This window comes from Amphiura filiformis, chromosome 4, assembly GCF_039555335.1.
Source record: "Amphiura filiformis chromosome 4, Afil_fr2py, whole genome shotgun sequence".
Lineage (NCBI taxonomy): Eukaryota > Metazoa > Echinodermata > Ophiuroidea > Amphilepidida > Amphiuridae > Amphiura > Amphiura filiformis.
This window is the reverse complement of record NC_092631.1, coordinates 43003767-43024880: the sequence shown is the minus strand read 5'-3', so window position 1 is coordinate 43024880 and position 21114 is coordinate 43003767. Positions and strand designations below refer to the sequence as shown.

At 38.0% G+C, this 21114-nt stretch overlaps 1 protein-coding gene and 1 long non-coding RNA gene across 2 annotated transcripts; one reads left to right on the top strand and one right to left on the bottom strand.

Moving 5' to 3' along the window:
- The first annotated feature begins 2469 nt into the window (after nucleotides 1–2469).
- Nucleotides 2470–5143, top strand: LOC140150202 (uncharacterized). Its single transcript, XM_072172208.1, has 5 exons — nucleotides 2470–2698; nucleotides 3675–3855; nucleotides 4117–4155; nucleotides 4715–4765; nucleotides 5097–5143. Exons 2-5 carry the CDS (start codon nucleotides 3675–3677, stop codon nucleotides 5141–5143), a joined length of 318 nt encoding a protein of 105 aa, XP_072028309.1. The 5' UTR covers nucleotides 2470–2698.
- A 13358-nt stretch (nucleotides 5144–18501) lies between these two features.
- On the bottom strand, nucleotides 18502–20319 carry LOC140149839 (uncharacterized). The gene is made up of 3 exons (XR_011858751.1): nucleotides 19991–20319; nucleotides 19358–19443; nucleotides 18502–18704 (listed from the first exon to the last, which is right to left on the bottom strand). It is a non-coding gene; the product is annotated as an uncharacterized lncRNA (long non-coding RNA).
- Nucleotides 20320–21114: the final 795 nt, after the last annotated feature.

Genomic DNA, 21114 nt, shown 5'->3' with positions numbered 1-21114 from the left:
CATACACTTTAGGTACATGTCATTAGATCTAGAAAATTTACTGTTAAATATCAAAAATATCAATTTTTAATTATTTGCCATAAAATGTGTATTACATGGCGATATTCAAAAAATAAATTATTTGATATCAGAAAGACATTCTTCGTATTCAGAATGTAATTTGATATGTCTGATGTGCTCTCATGTTCCACAAAAATACTGTCCAAACGTTCATACCCCCAGCCTTTAATAAAATGAAAATTACTTATTCAAATATCATTACTGATGTAAACTTGTAATAGGGAGGAAACAATACTTGCTATATATTTTAATTGTTTTTGTTATAGAGGGTCAAAGATGTCTCAAGTTTGACTTTATATTTGAAAAATTGCATTGATCATTTCATAACGAGCGTGTAGAAGAATTCAAATATCACAGATATACTAGCAACGCCTCCATAGTCAAGACCTGTTTCCCCTGTGAATTCTATCCTAACTTGACTGTATAGTGTGATGTGCCCTGAGTAATTTAATTTAATTTAATTATTTAACTTTGTTTACAAGCTGAAAGTATTTCATGAGATGGGAAACCCCCTTAACCCCAAAACCCCAATTAGTGTAAACAAAGTCAGATCTATGTTTGGAACTTGGAAATCCCCAGTTCAGTATATTGCACCATAGTCAGAAAAAAAACCCAGGAAGTGATGTAATGTGAAAGGTGAATGTGTATAATTAATATTGGGAAATCCCAACATTGCAGCAATGTTGTGAAAATGTGATTGAAGTAATGGTTTATTAATAGATGATGGGTTTTTTGCATGAGTACTGATATAAAAAGCTGGAGGCTTTTGTTGGGACTTTACAGAATGCCATGGGAGATTGAGATACTCCACATGTGTGTGATGGTCTTCGTGCTTCAAAAAAGAAGTACATTTTAACCAGTTTATATAGCCAATAATTGAGCTAATTTTAATACAGCAACGAAGAAGACAGCGAGCACACAAAAGTGCTCTTCCTCATCAAAGGATTAAAAGTTCTTCTATCAAATTGCTGGAGTTTGCTGGGTTTGTGAAGGCCACGCATCTGTCAAAAAACAGCGGAGCTGTGTTAAAGAAACATGTTCCCTGGAAAAAGAGTGATTGGTGAAAGAAACACCATTTTTGGAGAAAGCAGCGCAAGGAGATATATTTGTGGAGAAAGCAGCGCAAGGAGATATATTTGTGGAGATAACAGCGCAAAGGAGATTGGAGAAAGCATCATCATTTTCGTATGAGGATTTTATACGCAAGGATTTATAAATGCAAGTGTACAATGGACTTCTCTGATTTTCGCAGGACAAGTGAATAAGGATATATTACATCAGTCGTCCAGAACATTGCAAGAACTCTAGAATCACCAACAAGAAGACCGCTGGTTAAGTACAAAATAGATAAAAAATGATTGTGTGATTTTAGTGTATATTGTTGTTATATGTACCAAGCATACTTTGTTTTCAATTAAAGACTTAGATTGTGTTAGCTTAATCAAACAGTGTATTTGTGTTGTGCATTCGTGTGAGTTCGGGTAAAAGGTGATTTTGGCCTTGAGTCAAGTACGACTCGTAACAATAGCAATCAAGTTAGCTCAATCGATAAGGGGTTCGACTATGGTACGAGAGGTTGTGGGTTCGAACCCTGGCGGTGCCTAGTATGCTCTCGTGGTTCAAATGAGCTGGACAAGGAACTCACTGCTAATTTGTCTCGTTGTAACCCGTACGAAACTCGGGGAACTGATCCTGGTTGCGAAGGTTATTTGTGGAATGTCTAGGGTGTGCGCTCTTAAAGCAGCAAAGTTCCTGAATTGTTGTTTAATGGTTTATAGAATGATGTGGGGCCATAGTGGTCAGCGACAACCTGTAAGGTGTGCTGAGGCTTGTCGATCAACGTCTAGGCGTTGTGCCTGTGCGTGGCGCACTATAAATCACTGTACATAACTCGTTAACAACAATAAATCAAGCAAGTTTTCAAAGTATATAATTTGGAGAACGAACTGCTGCAAAACATCAAGGTGTTATTTTTCAATAATATATTGATTTAGATAATGAAAATCGATCGTTTTGGCTGCCTCGACCAACAATACTTCTGCGCCATATTGACATTTACAATATGCATATAGCTCTCGCACGCCTACATCACCGCCGTCAACCAATCAGGGCATCAGAGGCTATAACATGGATAAGGCAACTGACTCGTCGTATTTTCTCAGTTCTGTGTCATATTGATACAGTTTTCAATATGGACCACAATAGCCTCATCTCATTGGCATAGTTCAATAACCTCAATTGAACAATCAAAGAGCAAAATCTGACCTCATGTTGCAGAGTATGAGTTTTTGTACTAACATTTTTAAAGGTCATTCAATGAATGTGCAAATGTATTGGGGTTAAAGAACTGTGCCGTGATAGATGAGCATGTTGTGGATCCTAGTGTTTTACAATCTGCATCATTGAACCACTCTCGCACACCCACATCACCGCCATCCAATCAGAGTAGACCCTAGACACTCTGCAAAAGCTTATGTTAACCAGAGTTATTTCCTCGACGTGTTACAAATTCAGTCTATACTGTCCTGCAAACAACACCTTGCCAATCAGCTCTTGTGAAGTATTCGCCTGCTGAACAGCAAATCGGAACTTTTCACATTCCTGTCAACTTAGAAGTGAGAGCGCATTACTAAGCAAGGTAAGTGCTGCAAGATATCTGATTTCCTTGTTCTATACTAGGCTAATTGCATTTTGAGTTGGAATGAATTCTTTATCATGTTTATGTAAACACCTGTATGTTATAGATGAATCGATAACCTAATATGAATTTCTTCGGCATTTTAATATTATATATTATTGGCTGATTTATGTATCCATGCAGTAGACGTGTGACTCCCAATTCAGGAATCCCATTATGCATCAGTGTTCTTAAATTTCAACCATTTTGTCATATGGTGCACATCGCACCCCAATAAACCCTTCCCCGGAAATCAAATGCGCGTGGTCTGCTAGTGTTTGGACAGGTCACCTTGTTGATTATGCGATGTAAGGCGTAAGAATATTGTTTGATTGCCGCAACCAGACCGACCCTAAGCAAAACGCCGAACCAGCACCTTTCTATTACTTTTTTCAGAAAAGCAAACAAAACATACAAATATTTTATCCCCCCTTTTTGGGGGGGGGGCGGGGGGTCAATTCCAAATTTTATTTGTATGTATTGTTTTGCATTTAGAACACAGCTAAAACATTGATTCCTTCAAAAACACCGGCGATATTAAAAAACAAAAAGCTGACCGGTCAACGGCATGGTGCGCCATGATAACAGTCATGCTTATTGGTAATATTTTCCACAGAAATTATGTAAAATAATCAGTTTGTAAGAGTACTATATCATCAGAATCATATGCAGTGCAATTTGTTTCCCACATCCCATCCTAAACTTGGGAGCGCTACCAGTAATCAACGAAAGAAAGATCACCGACAATTCCATCAGTTAGGGAAAAAAGTCAAATACACTAAAATGTTCAGATGCTTATCCAGTGAATTCACTTTGATTCCTCGTGCCTTACCGGCTAAAAAAATCTGGTGCTAGCACAAATTTATTCCATTTATAGCCATTGAACAGTATAATTTGTTTATGTGCAATCTTTTTTACCACTCCTATTAATTTATAGATGGACGTTTTCAAAATCCGTAATGCTGTGTTGCTTTGCATTGGGTTTGCTTTGCTCAGTGAGGTCAACAGTAAGCCTAACCCGGACCGCGGCCAGACCGCGACCCGGCCAGACCGCGGCGGGAGAAACCCCAACGGCATGAACGGGAGAAACCCCAACGGCATGAACGGGAGAAACAACGGTGAGTAAACATCGATGACGGTAAGAATAAGCTACGGGCTTTCTTAGTCTTTTTCTGCGTGATTTTACCAAAACTGAAATGGTGAGATTGAAAAATGTTTTTTCAGATTTAAATGATTAATCCTATTACGGATTGTGCTTCTAGGTGCTTGTGCAAATGTAATTTAATTTTCACTGTATAATACTAGCTACATTGGAGGCACACATGCGCACAATGATATAATTGTATTAATTGTACGTATCAATTATAATTGATTTCCAGCTAATATCCAGGTTCCGACTGAAGAGCCCGCTGAAGGGGGTGAGTAATGTATTGCAAATATCACTAAATACTACATGGAATTTTGTTGTACTTTGGAAATATGAGCTCCGCTAAAAAAAATAATAATAAAAAATAAAAATAGAAAGGAACTTAAAAAAAACCCACACAAAACGGTAAGAAATATCGGTGTGAAGTATAGATATCCTATTACAGTGGCCAAAATCAAATGCATGCAATAGCTTGTACATAATAATCCTAACGCTGAAAAAACAACCACCATCTTCCTATGATGACTGTTGGACATGTTGGATCGGGTACTGTAGACACGGATATGTGTCATGGAACTTCCCACTTCAAGTGATATGACTTCAAGTGATTTCAATTGAGGTGGTCGCATATGGTGAGATATAAAACGGATTGAAAAATGTTTTTTCAGATTTAAATGATTAATCCTATTACGGATTCTGCTTCTAGGTGCTTGTGCAAATGTAATTTAATTTTCACTGTATAATACTAGCTACATTGGAGGCACACATGCGCACAATGATATAATTGTATTAATTGACAATTGTACGTATCAATTATAATTGATTTCCAGCTAATACCCAGGTCCCGATCCAGGTCCCGACTGAAGGGCCCGCTGAAGGGGGTGAGTAATGTATTGCAAATATCACTAAATACTACGGGAAATTTTGTTGTACTTTGGAAATATGAGCTCCGCTAAAAAATAAAAATAAAAAATAAAAATAGAAAGGAACTTAAAAAAAAACCACACAAAACGGTAAGAACTATCGGTGTGAAGTATAGATATCGTGTTACAGTGGCCAAAATCAAATGCATGCAATAGCTTGTACATAATAATCCTTGTTTGTGCAAATGTAATTTAATTTTCACTGTATAATACTAGCTACATTGGAGGCACACACGCACACAATATATAATTGTATTAATTGTACGTATCAATTATAATTGATTTCCAGCTAATACCCAGGTCCCGACTGAAGGGCCCGCTGAAGGGGGTGAGTAATGTATTGCAAATATCACGAAATACTACAGGAAATTTTGTTGTACTTTGGAAATATGAGCTCCGCTAAAATAATAATAATAAAAAATAAAAAATAGAAAGGAAAAAAAAAAAAACACAAAACGGTAAGAAATATCGGTGTGAAGTATAGATATTGTGTTACAGTGGCCAAATTCAAATGCATGCAATAGCTTGTACATAATAATCCTAACGCTGAAGAAACAACCACCATCTTCCTATGATGAATGTTGGACATGCTGGATCGGGTACTGCAGACACGGATATGTGTCATGGAACTTCCCACTTCAAGTGATATGACTTCAAGTGATTTCAATTGAGGTGGTCGCATAGTACTTAGCCAAAATAAATGTTGTTTCATGACATCCATGTTCATTTGCAGCCTATACTGGTTCATTGTTTCAGACGTATCAGTGCATATTGACGTATTTATGTCGACTAATGTCGTACACGTTTACCACTTGACTTTGTTGAACTGAAAGGCTAACCTTTAATATATCAAGCCTTGTGTAAAGGTAATCCCTTTATAGGACCTATATCATTCCTCTTGTGTGTCAGCTTTATTTGGCTAAATATTTGAACGTAATACCGTTGTCATGCTTCCCTTTAATATAAGTAAAGTGTAAAAATAATTCATATTGCTATTATAGGCTTAAATCACTTTTACATAATGACTTCTCTACCAATATTTAGGAACACACAATTACGGAAGTGACACAGCCTTATTATACTAGAACAGTTTGTTAATGCAGACTGTTTGTTATTTCCCACACAAGATATCTTGTTCCTCACCAGTCTTATTTTGGACCTCTTTCAGACGTCCGTCTTGTCGGTTTCGGTGGTAGCGTATCACATGAAGGCAGAGTGGAAGTGTATCACAATGGCATGTGGGGTACAGTGTGTGATGACTTGGACCCTAATTACTATTATTTTAGTGATTACGAGACCGAGGGTACCAATTTCGCAACGGTAGTTTGCCGTCAACTTGGGTTTCAATCTGGTACTGGTGTTGTCGATAGAGATAATTTCTTTGGAGAGGGAAATGACCCCATATGGTTAGATAATGTGAGCTGTTCAGGATCAGAAAGCAGATTAGGTGAATGCAGCCATAGCGGATGGGGAGTACATAACTGTCGTCATCATGAAGATGTAGGGGTGTTTTGCGACATTTAGGTAAGTGGCCTACGTCTGCTAATTAAGCTTAATTAGATCACGGTTAGCTGTCGCATGGTTGGCACTTGATTTGAGCCCCCTGGTCCTACGGCCCGGTCATGACAGCGGCACAATTTACGAGAAGTCCCGGTCTACACTTTGTGTATATTATCATCCGCGGGTATACTCATGCACGTCAGAGAGCTTTGAAAACATCCCCCTTTTGCATCTCATTTCTCAAAGGAAAAGCACCCCCTTTGTAGCCGATTTCGCGATTTTTCGCGATTTTTTCGCGAAATTTTCCGTCAATAAACACGAAGTGAGGCGGGGACCGGGGAACAAGAAATGATGGCAACAATCCTCGCTCTTATATGTTTTATATCATTTTATGATGAAAACAGTAAATGTTAGCCAACATAAGACATTTCCACAGTGACATGTGGATAATGTTCTGTTTTATCCATCAAATATAATGTTTTGTTTGATTTTGGGGGGTATTTTTTGGTTTGTCTCCATTATTTTTTGTGTCGTAGCGCCATGAGCATATTTTTAATTGATCGGCGCTTTATAAGTTTTCATTATAACATAATTTATATTATTATTATATTATTATTATATTATATTTAAATTTCAGGGGATGAGTGACATGTCACGGTAGAACCATGGACTAATCCGATCTGTTTTTCTTAGTTATTAATCTTTTCTCAGACTTAACGCACGAAACACGAATCGCCTGCGAATCGCGAAAGTCTATTGTACGGAGCGGTTAATAGAATTTCGCGGTTATAAATCTTTCTAGAGAAATCGGAGTCTGAGTACAAAATCTGGTTTTAAACTAAGAAACAACATGTCCTACTCGAGGCTACTCGTCGGACTACCACGGACATCTTCCGCTGAAACTACAGCGCATTATCATTAAGTCTTTAACAATTATTATACTATATAGTCTTCTACACTGACCATAAGTATTGAAACATCCTCAAAATAGAGGTTTTCGGTTAAAAATGAGAAGTGGTTGCCGGAAAAAAAACTACGGGGGAAAGAATACAGGACTGTCCTGCATTCTTCCCCCCGTAGTTTTTTTCCGGCAACCACTTGCGGATAACAACTTTTGTGTGACTGCCGTCACCCGGAGCAACACACCATATTAACGAAACGTGTTTTCCTTCTCCGAAGGTAACTGTGGGGGATATAACGGCCTTACTAGTACTGTATTTAGAATCAAAACCTATTGTCTCAATATTGAGTGCAAACACCACAAGGTCATACTCCGCTCCGCGATCCGACCCCGGAGATCCGACGCGCCTCAAACCTCTATTTTGGTGACGTTATGGCCAAAGTGTTTATTAATAGTAAAAAGGATTTTTAAATATTAAAATATACAGGGCGTATCTCAAAATAATGTTATAATTCCAATAGAACGCAATGAATTGCCTATGGCTCAACGTATAAAAATGGAACCAGGGAAAGTTGGGCATGTCCCAGCATATTTATTTTGACTCAAAATATTTTGAGATACACCCTGTAATATATAATCACTGGATAAAGGTAAAAGTTAAAAGGTTAAAGGTTATACAAATTTGCAATTTTGTCACTTACGATGCGGGAGCAATCAGTACTACGTGGCCCTTGATTTAATCCTGTTATGTCACCCTATAATCATGTTGACTGTTTAAGTCGGTGCGCTATACAATATTGTCACGATCAGATCAGCAAATACAGTTTTCTTGATTTTTTAAAAACTCCCATTATAGCATGCATGTGTAGTGTTTTCTGTCATCAGTACGTGTTATCATTGGCTAAAAAGACGAGATCCGGGCAAGCCCTCTTTTCTCAATAGCAAAGGGCTTACTGATAGACCTCTTATTTGGAAGGTAGGCCTACCGCCAGTGACCGTAGGTTATATAACCTGTGCATGTGACACATGCACTGAATGATCACTTTCAATGTATTACTGACTGCTCCCCTGACATTTTATTGGTGTAGGGGATGAAATCAAAACTCGACCGGCGGTTAACCGCCGTTTCCGTCCGGTTCGGTCCGGTTGCTATTCTTCTAAACAATGGCAACCGGACCGAACCGACGGAACCGCCAGTCGAGTTTTGATTTCATCCCTAGGGTATATCTAGTCCAGTTGTAAAATGTAAGGTTTTCATGTTTATGTCGTGTTTTTTTTGTGATTAAGGCTTGGAACCAAGTTATAAATCTGCGGAAGACCTTGAAATACTAAAAACAACAACAACAACCTTGGTGGCAAAATGACCTTGCTCCAAAAAGAGCTATGTCTTAGATATTGTTCAAAACCACACCAAATTATTTCTCTGGTCAAAGCGATTCAGAACTAGAGCGGTTCTCTGCTTTCGCGGTTCTCTGCTTTTTTGGTTCTCAGCTGATATTGGTGTTAGATGGAGAGTGGTATTGTTTGAGAAACCTGTGTGGTTGTATTTGGTTGTATTATTGTTTCTGTTCAGAACCTTGCGTGGTTTGACGAGTCGATAAACGCAAACTGGTCACCGCATTTGAACACTCCGTGGGACTCAGTGTTTCTGGAGAGGGTCAGTGCTGCAACCCTGCGTATGTTTTTTTAAAAATGAAAGTGCTAGCCTTCTACGAACAGGTTACTTTTGACATTTTAATAATCAAAATATTTATCGTGCACCCATAGAATAATATGCTATTTAAAGCACTACATCTATAACTTGTCGCTATGTAGTATAGTCGTGTAATGCTAATTACGGGTACATGTGCATGTATAATTATTAAAGACTATAGATGTTATGAAATAAAATTTGGAACACTTCCAAGTCTTGTGTGAACTTGTATTGTTGTTGTTTTTTGTATATATCTTTTGATAGTAATGATTGCAAGGTTTGTCCCTCTTTATTAATCCCAAACAAATATTGGTCCATCAGCCAGGACATAATCCTTACAACTTATAAGAGTCCAGAGTTCTATCGTTTTGCAAACTGACGTAGTAGAAAGGCTACGGCTTTTCACGATTACTTGGCTGATGATGACTGTACCCACCAAGTGTCATGGCAATAGGACAGTTTCTACTAATTTGCCCTCAGATGACCCCTGGTGAGCTCGAAATGACAAAATTCCCAAAAATTTGGCTCTAAATGTTGACTGTGCCCACCAAGTTTTATACCCATACAACAGTTTTGAGTAATTTGACCGGAGATGACCTCTGGTGACCCCCGGCGTACCCCAAAATGACCTTCTCAAAATTTGACTCTAAATGTTGACTGTACTCACCAAGTTTCATGCCCATATAACAGTTCTTAGTGATTTGACCTCAGATGACCCCGGATGACCTCCAAAATGACCTTCCAAATATTTGGTTCTTGGTTGATTGTACTCACCAAGTTTCATGCCCATACGGCAGTTTTTGCTAATTTGACCTCAGATGACCCCTGGATGACCTTCCAAAATTTGGCTCTTAATGTTGACTGTACCCACCAAGTTTCATATTCATACCACAGTTTTTAGTAATTTGACCTCAGATGACCCCTGGATGACCCCAAAATGACCTTCCAAAAATTTGGCTCTAAATGTTGACTGTACTCACCAAGTTTCATGCCCATACGACAGTTTTTGCTAAGTTGACCTCAGATGACCCCTGGGTGACCCTGGATAACCTTTCAAAAATTTGGCTCTAAATATTGACTGTACCCATAAAAATTCATGGCCATATGACATTTTTTAGTAATTTGACCTCAGGTGACCCCGGATGAGCTCCAAAACGATATTCCAAAAAATTGGCTCTAAATGTTGACTGTACCCACCAAGTTACATTCCCATACTGAATGACATGCGACATTTTTTTAGTAATTTGACCTCGGATGACCCCAGATGACCCCAAAATGACCTTCCAAAAATGTTGATTGTACCCACCAAGTTTCATGTCCATAAGACAGTTTGTGCTAATTCGACCTCAGATGACCCCGGATGACGTTCCAAAATTTGGCTCTAAATGTTGACTGTAGGGCCTACCCACCAAGTTTCATGCCCATATGACAGTTTTGGTAATTTGACCTGAGATGACCCCAAAATGACCTCCCAAAAATTTGGCTTAAAATGTTGCCTACTCACCAAGTTTTATGCCCATATGACAGTCTTCAGTAATTTGACCCCTGAGTGACCCTGGATGACCTCCAAACTGAGCATCTAAATATTTGCTTATAAAGGTCGACTGTAACCCCCAAGTTTCATGCCCATACGAGTTTTTGGTAATTTGACCTCAGATGACCCCTGGATGACCTTTCAAAAATTTGGCTCTAAATGTTGATTGTACCCATAATATTTCATGGCCATACGACAGTAATTTGACCTCAGGTGACCCCGGATGAGCCCCAAAACGATATTCCAAAAATTTGGCTCTAAATGTTGACTGTACCCACCAAGTTACATGCCCATACTGAAAGACATACGACAGTTTTTAGAAATTTGACCTCGGATGACCCCAGGTGACCCCAAAATGACCTTCCAAAAATGTTGATTGTACCCACCAAGTTTCATGCCCATATGAGTTTTTGCTAATTTGACCTCAGATGACCCATGGGTGACCCCGGATGACGTTCCCAAATTTGGCTCTAAATGTTGACTGTACCCACCAAGTTTCATGCCCATATGATAGTTTATAGTAATTTGACCTGAGATGACCCCAAAATGACCTCCCAAACATATGGCTCAAAATGTTGACTGTACTAATTTAGGGGTTCATTCATAGGATTGAGGGCATGACCGTTGTTTATGCCCGAGGCGTGAGCCGAGGGCATAAATCAACGATCATGCCCGAAATCCTATGAATGAACCCCGTTCATACATACCAACATTCTGAACATTGTTAGCAATCCAAAACAAATGAAAATAATAAGGTTTACAAGTTTAAATAACATTTTCATACCGTTTTCCTTCAAAAATTGGGCGAAAATGAGTAGGCCTACTTGCAAGAAGCAGCTCGTGAGGTCAACGACCGGGAGTCAACACGTTCATCTCTTGCGCTCCGCGTGTGATGGGCGCGGTGACATGCGCGTGTACGCAACACTAGCAAATCGTGGATCGCGTTAATTGGGTTCCAACGCTGCGTGACGCAGCTTGTTTATGCCCTGCGTACTGGTCATAAACGGTATTTATGACCAGCAAAAAAGGGCGCAAATCCAATCAGAAACGTCGTTATATCATGAGTATGTATGAACCAAGTTTCATGCCCATATGACAGTCTTTAGTAATTTGAATCCAAGTGACCCTGGATGACCCCCAAAACGACCTTCCAAAAGTTTGGCTCTAAATGTTAACTGTACCCATCATGTTTCATGCCCATACGGCAGTTTTAGTTATCTGACCTCAGATGACCCCAAAATGACCTTCAAAAAATTGGCTGTGTGCAATCACGCCAGCATTGCGTGCCTTCGCGTATACGTGATAAAGTGTTGCGTGCCTTCACGATTTTGCGTTAGACTGTAAAAATATGCGGTAAGTGCGTAGCATGGCAGCTATAATGTTCCTTTTCAGCGTTAACCATCTCGTATACGAGCATGACGTCAAGCGTGTGCATTGGACCTTGTGCAAAATAATACGCGCCATAGTGCAGTCACGTCCACGGCAAATTCACCGTGACCTTTCCAGCCATAAACCCGCTAATTGAAGATTAAACCGATATATGCAGTACTAAACCATTATATAGTAATCTATTGTCCAGTGCAAATTTATTACCACCTGATAATATTAATCCAATGAGCGACCGAATTGTCCGCTACGGACGACTAATCCAATCGATAATGACGCTATTGACATGTACGAGCGGAGCTCCACTGACCGAGTTTTGGGGTATTTTTCACTGAAAGGCAGCTGTTTGCTGTCATTTACTCATCAAGGCGGTTTTTTAGGTTTTGACTCCTGTGGAGAATAAATTGCGACCTTTGACCTTTTTGCTTGTAATTTGATAATCACAAATTTCAGATAGGTCAAACCATAATTTTTCTGAATCGTTATGATCAGAGCATTACCATGGCATTGCTTATAACATGGGGTATTTGACCACCAAGTCTACTGAAGATACAAATGGAATCCAACACGCATTCGCTAATCACTATATTATGTGACACGTCACAGGGAATGAATGATTGATTGATTGAAGAGCGGTTATACTAATTATCGATGATCACCCCTTCTATATTGTCTTGTTCTCCCTTCCAGAATAAATGTTCCGTCTGTAGGCCTTCACGAAAGGTTTGCGGTGCCGCATACGAGACGCTCCACACGCAGAATACACTCTAATGCATAATATCTTATTATTTACTTTCAAAATCTCATCAATATCAATGATTTTCTCCTCTATCTATGAATTAATTTGCTTACTTGCCAACTTACTCCTCCAACGATGAAGAGTACGTTGCCGAGTAAATAACAATAGCTAGTGCGGCGTAACTTTACTAGTTTAGTAACTTACGCACATTTGGAAGTCACGAAATTCTGAGATACTCGCCAACTTACTCCGCAAAAGATGAAAAGTAAGTTGCCGAGTACATAACAATAGAACTTACTAGTCTAGTAACTTACGCCGATTTGGAAGTCTCAAAATGCAAGATACTCGCCAACTTACTAAACTAGTAGCTTACTCCGAAGTTACGCGGATTTGGTGCACTCAGCGGCGTATCTCGCTTACTTTTAGGTTGATTTAACTCGGGTTTTTTGCAATTAATTTATTTGACTGTAAAATAAAATTTAGAAACACAAACTGGCCTGGTAGTCTCATACCTAGACAGAACAACCTGTATTTTGTATCAATCCCAAGCGGGATGACGTCACCACGAGGACTTAAATGGACGCGACTATTCGGCGAACTAGCGTTGCATGATGAGTAATTTCTGGTTCGGTGAACAGGAACAAGACTGCACAGTGTCAACGGCGATCGGCCCTCATGGGTTACATTATCATAAAGACTTATTGGTGTCTATTTACCAAGATATCAAAATGTCCTTGTATTATCTTCTATTAATTTGTACAAGAATTATCCGGTAATTAGGTATATGTCTTGAAGTTAATGGTGCTGTCTTGGACAAAATAATAATTTGGTGTTGATCGAATAAAACAAAATAATTCAAGGAAAGATACTTATTGACTCCATTTTTCATAAGCATGACATAGGTTTGTATTCTGGTCGTATGAAAAAACCCATAAAAAAAACAGAAAACGAAAAAACAAAACATTGACGTTGACGTTGAATTTTACGAGCCTCATCCAGGCAGTCCTAAGGTCTTGGAACGTGTGGATCTAAATGTGACCTGTCTGTTCAAACAAATCTGCTATTTAAAAGATAACATTACAATTATCTTCTCTAAGTTGATTATGATAGCTTATGATAAGGGACAAGATATGGTTACGAAAACAGAGTGGCATTATTTTGCTGAACTCAAACATCAATTGTTGAAATATGAAGAGCACAGCTTTTTTCTACAAAAATGGTGAATATAGGTTGATTTGATAGGGTTACGGTTACCATGGTTACTTATCGTTGTCTTTGGGTATTTGTTGTCTGTCTATCTTCAGTACGGGGTGAGTATTATTCCATTAAGCCTACCCTGACTGGGCTGAGTATACTCCCGGAGTATGCCTTAATTAGGCCATATATCCATCTTGGAAGATAAAAGCCAACACGATATTTTGATTTCAAAATCGATTTACTTAGAACAAAAGGAGAACTGAAATATTCAGAGGTGGACCATATTATATTATGTTATGTAATAGAGGCTTACATCTTCTCTGCTTACCCAAGAGTTTATTTTTTTTTCTTGGTTTTCTTTTCTTTTCATATGGGTATATGTGAGCTGAAATATTCCCGATCATGTTTACACTCTGTAATACACATTAATTGCCACTGGCGTTGTGGTCACTGAGTTCTGACAAATATCTGACGACCACAGAACATATTGATCTTAAATTCAATATTACCAAATTCTACAGTTCTGATCATGTGTTATTTCAACAATGCAACGTTATGAATGTCCCAAAAAGATCTTACAGACCTACAACAAAACACTATGTCATTATAATGGTTGTGGTTGTAATTTTGTTAACGAACCGATTGTATCATTATATCCGTTTTGAATTAAGGGGTATCAAATAGGGAATCCAAAACAGGCCTAAGTATTGGTCCTTGAGGTATGACAATTGAAAACATATACGGTACCTTAGTTATAACGTTATCTTAAAGGGAGTCTCCGGCAATCATAACATAATTATAAGCACGAATCACATGGTTTTATTCAAAACAAACTCATATTGACCATAAAAACGAATAAAAACATTCGGCTCTCAACATGCGATATTCAAAATTCCCGTGCCGAAATTGTCTAAGTGCAATGACGTAATAGTATATGTGCTCAATTGCCGCCAGCCTTCATTGTTTTACTGGGACGTCATTGCACCCGACAATTTCGGCGCCCGGGAATTTTGAATATCGCGTGTTGAGAGACGGATGTTTTTATTCGTTTGAGTTTGTTTTGAATAAACCCATGTGATTCGTGCTTGATAATTATTTTTCTTACATATAAGGCATAATGTTGTGATTGCCGGAGACTCCCTTTAAGGAGCAGTGGCGTAGCCAAGGGGAGGCACAAGGGCCGACCCCTTCGTAAGTACTCGCTTTCTTAGTTCAAGTAGTTTTTCATTGTTTCCCATTTCAGCTGGATGTCCAGAGCCGGTTTCATATCCTGATGCTTCATACAGTATCGACATCACAGAATATGACGAAGGTACCTACGTCCTTTACACATGTAATCCGGACACGGGTGAGGCTGACTACGTCATCCATGTATGTCAAACATCTACTGAAGGAGTTATGGAATGGAGAGGACCAACGATCCAATGTGATGGTAATGCTGTGTCCCGGTGCTGTGTTGCTAATTAATGAGACAAAATGAATTAATCTCTTCTTAGGGTGCTGTCATTTTCTTCGGAAGGGGTTCGTGAATATACTGGGGAGGTAATATAGAATATTTATGCCAAATTAGAGGGGTCATAATGTTTTACACAAAAAATAGGTTTGTATGTTATACGCGCGCCTTAATAACGACAAGAGGACGCATTTCTTGACCTTTTTAGAATAATTTGTTTCGGGTCTATTTGAATGTGTGTAATTTTTTCTCCAAAATGTGTTGAAACAGTACGCAATTCACGAACATATTGCCAATCTATCGTCCATAACTCTGGTCTACAAAGAAGCATTATTTCAACTTTGGCAGTGTTTGTTCTCATTTTTGAAAAGACACAATTTGTCTTGTTTTGAGTTGTTAAATTTGTGTTGTTAAATGCGGCCGAGGGTCCGGCGTTTCTCGACCTTGATTTATAATTACAGTGGAAACCTTTGACATGTCGAAAATAACATTATAGTGTAGGGAATGTTTCTGACTACAACTACTTGTGTATGATGAACCTACAATTCTTTGTTGTCTAGTTCTCCTTTGCCCTGAACCAAACGTACCTTCCAATGGTGCAATCACCGACGGTAACTCTTACGAAGTCGGTACTGTGATATCGTATACCTGTAATTCTGGATATGTCGTAGAAGGTCCAACCCAAAGAACGTGTATGGATGATGCCACATGGTCAGGAACAGATCCTAGATGTATCGGTAAGATTGTCAACATATTTCACTGTTTTAGCCAGTAGATACGTAACATATAGATCTATTTTATATCCATATTTATGAACTTCCAAGACACGTTTTATTGACAATCAAGTACATTTATATTTTGTATTAATAAATATAATATTTTGAAATTATGGTATTCGAATATCGTAATAAACATATCTTTCACAAATAGTAGTTTGCTTATCTTTGACGGTATTTTCTACTTTACTAAGGGGTGGGTCACCCACCTTAGCACAGTATTTTTGTGGGACGTGGCAACCGGGCGTGGGAACACGTCAGACATATCGAATTGCATTTTGAATGTCCTTCTGATATCAAATAATTTTGATTTTTTTTTTATTTCGCGATTTATACAAACTTTTATGGCAAATGATTAAAAATAGATTTTTTTTTTAAGTAAACTTTATAAATCTGAGAATATGACTTAAAGTGTATGTGTCTGGGAGGAAAAGCCGACGATCATTGAAAAAAAATGGCCTTTCGTATTGAAGATATGGATTTTTGTCCCCAAACACCAGAAAAATTTGGTCTTTTTGAGAAAAAATGTGTATCTTCAATATGAAAGGTCGAAATTTTCAATTGATCGTCGGCTTTTCCTCCCATCAGCTACATACAATTTACATTATCATTAGATCGATAAAGTTTACTTCGAGGACTATTATATCAAAAATTTTATTCCATTATTTGACAAATTTGACCTTTCGTATTGAAGATAAACATTTTCCCCCAAAAGACCTAAATTGTTTTTAGCGTTAGTAACTGACATTCCTCTTTCTATAATATTTTCCCAGTGGAATGCTGCAGGAGTTGCGGTTTAGATTTAGAAGACCGTCACCGTTACGATGACAACACGTGTTACCTTCTTTATGATGACGACGAAACGTGGGCAGCGGCGAAATCTCTCTGTGCCACCGTATCTCTTCCGTATAGTAATCTTGCACACATCGAAGACATTGAAAGGCAAGATTTTATTGAAGACGTACTGCGGGCAAAAGATGACGACTACTGGATTGGGGGACGAGAAGGGAAAGCCTGGATATGGGACAACAGTAAGATACAAACCGTGTAATATAATTATCTGAAGAGCCTTGTTGCAAAACCCCTTACATCCAATTGAGCAATTTTGAGAAAACATCAAAAAGTCATCAAAAGGTACTATGGGGGTTTGCAACAAAAGCAGTTTTTGTCGGGATTCCTGGGTAAGATGAGCATCACGTTGAAAATTATTTTTTATGTGTTTTCACAATTGCTCAAGTGGATGTAAGGGGTTTGCAACAAAGCTCTTCATATACATAAAGAGGGCACCATGTTGCCGTTGTTATAAATGTTGTTGTTGTTGGTGGTGGTGGTGATGGTGGTGGTGGTGGCGGTGGTGTCAGCGGGTGTGTAATTTTGATTAGGGACGAGAAGGAAAAGTCTGGGTATGGAACAACAGTAAGATAAGAACCGTGCAGAATATAAAGCAATACAAAGGAAGGAATGGACCCTGGTTGTTGTTGGTTGTATTGTTGCTGTTGGCCCTTGGTTGTTGGTGGTGTTGGTTTTGGTGAGTGTGGTTCGCTTTGGCGAGGATATGTAGTCTATACACAGCAAAAAATAAAAGCTCAATATTGAGTAAAATATTACTCATCACGATAGTAAAAAGGGAGCTAGTCGAATTTTGAGTAATTTTTACTCAGCTTCGGTTGATTAATTGTTTACTCAGCACATGTTGATTAAACTTTACTCAATATTGAGTAGTTCCCTTTTTACTCAAAGATTAGACTAAAATTTACTCTTTCACTTGGAGTAATATTTGCTCAACTTTTGTTGAGTAAAATTTACTCAAAATTCGACTAGCTCCCTTTTTTACTCAAAGATGAGAGTAAATTTTACTCATTGACTATGGAGTAATATTTGCTCAACATTTGTTGATTAAATTTTACTCAATATTGAGTAGCTCCCTTTTTTGCTCTGAAACAAGGAAAATTTACTCGTTTAACCTTGAGTAAAGGTTTACGCAAGTGTTGATTAAAACGATTACTCATTATTTGAGTAAAACTTAAGTGAAAAGATTTGCAAAATGATGAAGAGTAAAGTGTTACTCAACATTTTGAGCAACATGAAACGTATTTTACTCAACAAATATTGAGCAAAAAACACTTTCGAGTTGTATTGTGGCTCCATCTGCAGCTGGAACAAAGCAGTATTTTAAACTAAAAGAATGAAAAGAATACGAATTAAATATAATATTCTGCATTTTCCTGGTTTTATTTTCAAAATAGGTATCAAATAAATCACAATATAGCATGTCTATTGTCTCATTACCCAATGTGAGCAAACATAGAATAAAATAGAAGCCGGTCACCTCTCCCAAAACTTTTGATGTGAAAAAGTCATTTGAAAATTAATGTTATAGATGCTGAGTGTTTTAAAAGGGACAGAAATTAAGTCTTCACTTCATTATGTTTTAACACTCAAGAATGGTCTAATGTTACCAAGTTCTTTAGTAGCTGATATAGTGTCCAGGAACTGCCAAATAGCAGTGATCAGCCTGTACATGTACTGGATATTGTATGTGAAGGATTTGGTATATCTTGTGCACAAGTTCTACAACTTTCATCACTGTTGCGCATTGAAAAAGCTTGCCTATCCATTATAAAAACACTGTTCTGGATTCAACTTGCTTCACAAGTATATAAATGGCAGCGTGCGTCCAGTAAAGTTGGCGAGGAACCAGTCCAAAGCTGTGCCTTCCTGAAACATGTAAAATAAAAAAAAATGTAATAAAGGACATTAATTTCATGGATTGGGACTATTCAAGTGAAATAAAGCTTTTCATTGTATCAACCATAAATCAAAATTTGTTTGGTACTCGAAAGTGATGAAGTAGATGGAAGGTTTAAAATATAAATAACCAAATTTATGGATGTCTTATTTTTAAACTGTCTATAATTGGTCAGATGGTATATAACCAAAAATGAAAACTCTTGCTGAAATTCTTGAAATATTAAAGCAAATATGACATATTTACATGTAATTTACATTGTAATCACCCATTGCATTGGCATTTCTACTTTCATGCGATTTTGCAAATATTTAAAATATCTTTATAATTATTATATTATTATTCCTGTGATAGCGGCCAATGCTATTTTCAAGGGGACACAAACTTTAGGAGACAAGAATTTACAGAAATGGTAAACAAGATAATTATAAGATTCGCGCTTGATTATTCAAAGTTCACGATAGCCAACACCTATCGGGTGAGGATGAGAGGTTCTACATGGGGTTTTCCCCTTGGCATTTGAGGTTTCATGAACTACACGTTCAATGAACTACATGTATTCTGAAATGTACAAAGAATAGAAATTGGCAAGTTAAATACAACATTATTGATAGAAATTTACCTGTTGACTGACGTTCGTGCATTTTTCTTCAACACCTTTCCTGGAAAGAGGTAGGGCAGCACAAAAATCCCGAAGTCACATCTGATCTGTAAGTAAAATATAGATCAATATTATAAATGCACTGAAAAGAAAACTGCCTATGGAAAAAAATTTCAAGTGATATTTTGCAATGGTTTCACTCTCCTACTACATATAACTGCAAAAAAAGTTATGTGGCATGAGTCAACATCAGGATCAGGGACGTAGCAAGAGCTTTGGGGCATATGGACAAAGAAGTAGTGTGATGCCTTCTAAACATCTCCTTTATCAGCCCTATCCCTATCCACTTCATTTTCGCTTTTGCTCGGGGCCCATGGACTATGTCCACCCTATCCACTTGCTGCTTCGCCCCTGGTCCCCGGGCCTGGTCCACATCAGCGTATATGTACTTCGAGGTTGCTCAGACTGGTACATAAGATATACGATCGCAAATATACAAGTACACAGCTAGCATGGTGAGCCGATGCCCATACTGATAAGCTTAACTAACTTAAAAACCTGTCTATATCCGGTTCAAATCATACAATAAGATTTCTAAATTGTGTAACAGGTATATGGACATAAAGTTATGAATAATAGTAATGAAATTAGTACCTTCAAATATTGGTTGTACTGCTGACAAACTCCATTCCACCAGCAGACACTGCACCTCCGCATCCCGGCTCCGCTTTTATACGCCATGATGACATGAATTTTAATACGTCGTCGAATTAAACTTACTCCGCGTGTTGAATTTACTATGCGATTTGAGTAAAATACAATGTGGCGATTAAAATATTTTACTTCTTTCCATTGACCATTTTTTACTCTGGCAAAGAGTTGTGTCAAATATCGTCTTTTACTCGTTGATGAGTAAATAATTGGTCTATTTTTTAATCAACATACTTTAGTCGGTAGCACTTTACTCCTTATTTTTTGCTGTGTAGTATTGTGTGTATTCATCAACCTATCAGTTGGAAAAGTTTTTACATTTTAGAAGCCTTCACATTTTTCACGAGTTTTTGAAGAATTTCCCTGTGGTAATAGATAACGCTAATGTAAACACGGGTAAAACAACCATGAGAATGTTGTTTCAAAGGGGGTGACGGTGAGTGTGCGTGTATCTTTACTCCAGTCATGAGACCACTAATTTGTTTATACGTGACTACAAAATGTAATCATGGTAACTTGATAATCTTATGTCTTCATAATAGGTGGCGAAGACATCATAGATTTCTTCTGGGCGCCTGGTGAACCGAATGACCTACAATCCAGGAAAAAAAGGTTGGCACACTTTGCCCGTCTTTTGGTATATCTCTTCCCCCGCTCCCCCAATTCAATGTTGGACCAAGCCATGTTGTCAACAGGTCCGTGAGACCCTCCAACATTGAAGGATGGGGAGTGGGGAAGAAGTGAATATAGGGGCGAGTCTGTACTTCACTTATATTGCATGCATGTTTCACTAGCCTCTCCAATTTTGATAGGGCACGCATTTCCATTGTTTAGTGCAAGTGTGCCAACTATTTTTTTTTTTTTTTTCTGAATCAATTCCAAAAATATCCATCTAATTTCATATTTTGGCTTATAAAATAAAAACCATAAAAGGTATGGCCACCAAATTTTCAGGGAATGTTCCTCATATTCATATCAATATATGAAATCCATATTAATAAAAAATATTGTGAAATAAGGGATAAGTCAAAAGAATATTATATGATTGCCGATTATTTTCGTAGTTT

Coding starts and splice junctions, on each gene's coding strand:
- LOC140150202 (XM_072172208.1), top strand. CDS start 3,675: ATGGACGTTTTCAAAATCCGTAATGCTGTGTTGCTTTGCATTGGGTTT. Junction 3,856..4,116: donor CATGAACGGGAGAAACAACG/GTGAGTAAACAT, acceptor ATTGATTTCCAG/CTAATATCCAGGTTCCGACT. Junction 4,766..5,096: donor TGAAGGGCCCGCTGAAGGGG/GTGAGTAATGTA, acceptor ATTGATTTCCAG/CTAATACCCAGGTCCCGACT.